Source organism: Phyllostomus discolor, chromosome 5 (genome assembly GCF_004126475.2).
Source record: "Phyllostomus discolor isolate MPI-MPIP mPhyDis1 chromosome 5, mPhyDis1.pri.v3, whole genome shotgun sequence".
Lineage (NCBI taxonomy): Eukaryota > Metazoa > Chordata > Mammalia > Chiroptera > Phyllostomidae > Phyllostomus > Phyllostomus discolor.
The window spans coordinates 64645289-64650183 of NC_040907.2; the positions used below are offsets into that span (position 1 = coordinate 64645289).

Consider the following 4895-nt stretch of genomic DNA (forward strand, 5'->3'; position numbering starts at 1 on the left):
AACAACCTGACAATATATTGTCTTGAAAAGACAAACCTCTCCACCAAAGTCTTCAAGATCCCATTTCCTTGAGCAAAAGCCTCAGAGAGGGCACTTTTGAATGAATGAAACTTTACTCCTTCCTGCTAGTTCTCTTCATTGGAGAATATTTTTATTGCAATAGCTTCGTACGTGCTTCTCTATCACAGAAAAGTCAGCACTGAATACCTTTTTAAACAAGAGTGTTGAATTATGAAGCCTGAACAGCCCTAAACATTAAAACGCACAAGAGACACGCAGTCCTCCTAAACCACATATAAAAGGGAGATAGACATGATTATTTGTGTGTTTTTATTAAAATCACACAAGAAGGTATTTTAGCAACTTTAAGGGAAAGTTTTCAATCACACTAGTGATACTGATGCTGTTAAAGTAAACTTTTGTGTGTGGGGGGGTCTTCTGCTGAGCGTGTTGCAGATAGGCTAGAATCTTAAAATCTGCTAACATTTTTATAACAGAGTATTACATTCTACATCTCTTATTTCTCTGTACTTGGAGAGAAAATCATTACAATTCACTTGAACTGGGAGGTTACTAAATGGTCCCAAGAAAAGGATTTAAAAATTCCACAAAACTTTCAGCTTTAAGGAGTCTATTTCCAGAGTTGCATTGGGCGCAATGGGACTGGAATCTGGTTCGGCCTTGCAGTACATTCTGGTGATGCGCTCAGTATAAAGCACTCCACGGTGGTCCCTTCCGCCTGGCTGGCTGCTGAGTGTGCATTGCCTCCCGTCCAGGCCGGCGGAGGGAGGCTGGAAGCGCTCACCCGATCTCCCGCATCCGCGAGGAAGCGTAAGGCAGCCTGCCGGACAACTCCCTGCGTTCATTTCCTCTCGGACTTCCAACCCAGGCAGTGGGCTGGAACTAAAGTGGGAACCTCCAAAAACAAACAAGTACGAAAGACCAAAAAGGGGAGGGAAGAGCGCGGGGGCGTGTGTGTGTGGGGGGGGGGGGGGGGGGAGTGCGGAAGAGGGAAGACCTCTGCCTGGAAATTTGCCAGACAAGGGTGAAGTTGATGTTCTCCCTTTCTCATTCATAAATGCCACAGCGGGTATTAGTTTGCAATACACTCATCTCGGCTAATAAACACCATGCCAAAGCTTTGGGACTGGATCCGAGCGCGCCTCTATGAAGTCCACAAGTAGATCACTGGCTCAGAGACACACTGCCCCTTCCCCCTTCGCCTCTCTCAATAGATAACTTGCCTCTCACCTTCGTTGTAAACAAGCAAACAGCTCTTTGCCTTCCCGGTTGAGGGCTTCCAAGGCTGCCGGGTCAACACGGCATCACCAAACAGAACGACTTTTGTTCCTCCCTCTCAGGTCCTCCCACCTCCCAATTCAGGCAAAGTTCTGAACTCGCCCCGCTCGACCCCTTCCACCATCATCCCCAAAACGAGCTCTCCCCGGTACAAGTCGTTATTTAAAGTGGAAAAACGGAAGATTGTTTTCTTGGGTCCAGGACCAAAAAAAAAAAAAAAGTGGGGGGAGGGAGAAGGTGCAACGGAGCCGGGGGAGGGGCTTGGCAGCAGCCCGCGCCAACCGCATTCCTGAGATGTTTGAGAATTCTGGAACGCGCAGACTGAGCCGACGTCACTGCAACACGCGGCGCCGCGGCCGGCCCGTATAAAGGGCGGGCTCTGCGCGCTGGAGCAGACCGCGAGCGAGAACGCCTCAGAGCACTACCCGAGCTCTCTGCTCCTTCTCGGGAAGGACCTCAGCAGAAGGACGTCCGCAGCCCGCTCGGCGCCGCGGCCCTCGCCTCCCTGCCACCCCGCCCTCCGCGCCGCGGTCCCGACCTAGCCGTGCAGTGTTTGTACGCTGCGCACTGGTGTGTTGGCGTCTTTGCTTCGGTGCTTGCCTGGACTCCTGCGCGCCACAATGAGGTTCTTCGCGGCCAGTACACTTGTCGCCTTCATCGTCGTCTTCTTCGTCAACTTGGCCAAGGCGGTGAGTTCTTTTGCCTCCCCTTCCGTATCCGTTGTCCCAGCGCCTCGGCCTTTCCCCAGATTGCCCACGGCAGAAAAAAAAGAAAAAACCGAAAACGAAAACCTAAACTAAAAAGTTCAGGAGCGTTTCAGGGTAGCTTTTTCTTTAAACTCCCCGTAAGGATGTGTCTGGGGCCTCTCGGCCGACGCAGCCCTGCCCGGAGTGTCCCGGCTGGCTGGACGGGATAAGAGACTCCCCTGGGTGCTCTCCTGCTCACTGCGCCGAGTCTCATTCGAGTCTTTTCCCCCTCCAGGCGCGCGCCACCTGCCCCGACGCCTGCCGCTGCCCCCTGGAGGCGCCCAAGTGCGCCCCGGGAGTCGGGCTGGTCTGGGACGGCTGTGGCTGCTGTAAGGTCTGCGCCAAGCAGCTCAACGAGGACTGCAGCAAAACGCAGCCCTGCGACCACACCAAGGGGCTGGAATGCAATTTCGGCGCCAGCTCCACCGCTCTGAAGGGGATCTGCAGAGGTAAGATGCTTGTGGTTTGGCCCCTTTAAAAAAATAATAGTCCCCGTAGTCCAGAAGTTTAGTAATTTTGAGACCATGTATGGTGATGCTTTGTTGTTGGTAGCTTGGCAGAAAGGCACATGATTTCAGCAGTCTGGAATGCAATTCAGTGTGTCTGGGCCCAACGAAAAGCGCATACGGAAAAGTGATTCCTGACTAACTTATTGTTCTGGTCTGGAGTCTCTGGGGAATTGTAGGGAACTTTACCATAAATTGAATTTAACAGCAGAAAATATGTATGAGTTTCAGGCCGTGGCTCGGAATCTTAACTTGATTCTCTTCTCCCTTTCTCTTTTGGTGCTCCTTGCAGCTCAGTCAGAGGGCAGACCCTGTGAATATAACTCCAGAATCTACCAGAACGGGGAAAGTTTCCAGCCCAACTGTAAACATCAGTGCACATGTATTGATGGTGCTGTGGGGTGCATTCCTCTGTGTCCTCAAGAACTTTCTCTCCCCAACCTGGGCTGTCCCAACCCTCGGCTGGTCAAAGTTACTGGACAGTGCTGTGAGAAGTGGGTCTGTGATGAGGATCATGCCAAGGACCCCATGGAGGACAGCGATGATTTCCTGGGCAAGGGGCCCACATTCGATGCTTCAGAGGTGGAGTTAACGAGAAACAATGAATTAATTGCATTTGGAGAAGGTGGCTCCCTCAAGCAGCTCCCTGGTAAGTTGAAACTGAGCCTTTAAGACACAGTACTGAAATACATTCTTAGTTTGATGCTTTGTAGAAATGAGGACTTGAATCTGTTGTCAGTAAGCCTCTGAGAAATCTTCCCTCTTATTTGTCTCCTCAGTGTTTGGAATGGAGCCTCGCATCCTGTACAACCCTTCTTTACATGGCCAGAAATGTATCGTTCAAACAACTTCATGGTCCCAGTGCTCTAAGACCTGTGGAACTGGTATCTCTACACGAGTCACCAATGACAACCCTGAATGCCGCCTGGTGAAGGAAACCCGGATTTGTGAAGTGCGGCCTTGTGGACAGCCGATGTACAGCAGCCTAAAAGTAAGTGCCTGTGGTGTGGCAGGTGGACTGTTCCTGGGTAGCTGGATGAGGTGTGAACCTCTCTTCCAAGAAGGAGAACCACTGTCCCTAACTTTTCTTCTCATCTTTCTTACAGAAGGGTAAGAAATGCAGCAAGACCAAGAAATCTCCCGAACCAGTCAAATTTACTTATGCTGGATGTTCAAGTGTGAAGAAATACCGGCCCAAGTACTGCGGCTCCTGCGTGGATGGCCGATGCTGCACACCCCAGCAGACCAGGACTGTGAAGATGCGTTTCCGCTGTGAAGACGGGGAGATGTTTTCCAAGAACGTCATGATGGTCCAGTCCTGCAAATGCAACTACAACTGCCCACATGCCAGCGAGGCTGCGTTTCCCTTCTACCGGCTGTTCAATGACATTCACAAATTTAGGGACTAAATGCCACCTGGGTTTCCAGCACAAGGGTGGACAAATGGGGGAAGAGTGCCAGAATCATGGAGACATGGGTGGGGGAGGTGAGGGTGAAGGGACTCATTGTAGAAGGGATGTATTGCTCATTCTTGAGTAGTGTTAAGGTATTTCGAAACTGCCAGGTATGCTGGTGTGGATGGACACTGATGCAGCCGCAATTGGAAAATACTTTGCTTCATAATATTGGAGCACATGTTACTGCTTCATTTTGGAGCGTGTGGTGTTGATGACGTTCTGTTTTCTGTTTGTAAATTATTTAGTAAGTATGTTTTCCTACAGGCTTTGTTCCTTTCAGTTCTGCAACTGTAAAAGATAATACAATTATTTGGACAGTTAAAGCCTTCGTCCTTTGACAGAAATAAGTGGGAGGGGGCTCCATCTCCTCCTGAAGGGACACTCTGTGAGTGTCCGTGAGAGGCAGCTATCTGCACTCTAAACTACAAACAGAAATCAGGTGTTTTTAAGACTGAATGTTTTTATTTATCAAAATGTAGCTTTTGGGGAGGGTGGGAAATGTAATACTGGAATAATTTGTAAATGATTTTAATTTTATATTCAGTGAAAAGAATTTATTTATGGAATTAATCATTTAATAAAGAAATATTTACCTAATATCTGAGTGTATGGAATTTGATATTTTTAGAGATTGCCCAAAGTCATTCTGGCTTGTCTGTGCAATCATTCAAGTGGGATTTACTGAATGTCTGTTTAGTGCCAGGGTACTAAACAGACATCTAGGTACTTGGGATAGAGCAAGGAAATAACCTAAAAAAGTGAGACAACGGCTGCTTTTATATCATCAGTAGAGAAAGACTTTTGCATTTAAAATAGTCTGCATAAAAAACTGCATTGAACACCAGGCATTGAGAAGCACAAGAAGGAACCTGAAGCCAAGTTTGTGA

The 4895-nt window shown here is 48.7% G+C and overlaps 1 protein-coding gene across 1 annotated transcript; it reads left to right on the forward strand.

Annotated features, from left to right (window-relative positions):
• The first annotated feature begins 1684 nt into the window (after positions 1-1684).
• CCN1 (cellular communication network factor 1) lies at positions 1685-4602 on the forward strand. Its single transcript, XM_028513292.2, has 5 exons — positions 1685-1988; positions 2281-2494; positions 2844-3200; positions 3331-3542; positions 3658-4602. Exons 1-5 carry the CDS (start codon positions 1920-1922, stop codon positions 3958-3960), a joined length of 1155 nt encoding a protein of 384 aa, XP_028369093.1. The 5' UTR covers positions 1685-1919; the 3' UTR covers positions 3961-4602.
• Positions 4603-4895: the final 293 nt, after the last annotated feature.

Bases quoted from the DNA above. Each gene is read 5' to 3' on its own strand.
- CCN1 (XM_028513292.2), top strand. From the start codon at position 1,920: ATGAGGTTCTTCGCGGCCAGTACACTTGTCGCCTTCATCGTCGTCTTC. The intron at 2,495-2,843 runs GTAAGATGCTTG...TGCTCCTTGCAG, and splicing joins TCTGAAGGGGATCTGCAGAG to CTCAGTCAGAGGGCAGACCC. The intron at 3,201-3,330 runs GTAAGTTGAAAC...TTGTCTCCTCAG, and splicing joins CTCCCTCAAGCAGCTCCCTG to TGTTTGGAATGGAGCCTCGC.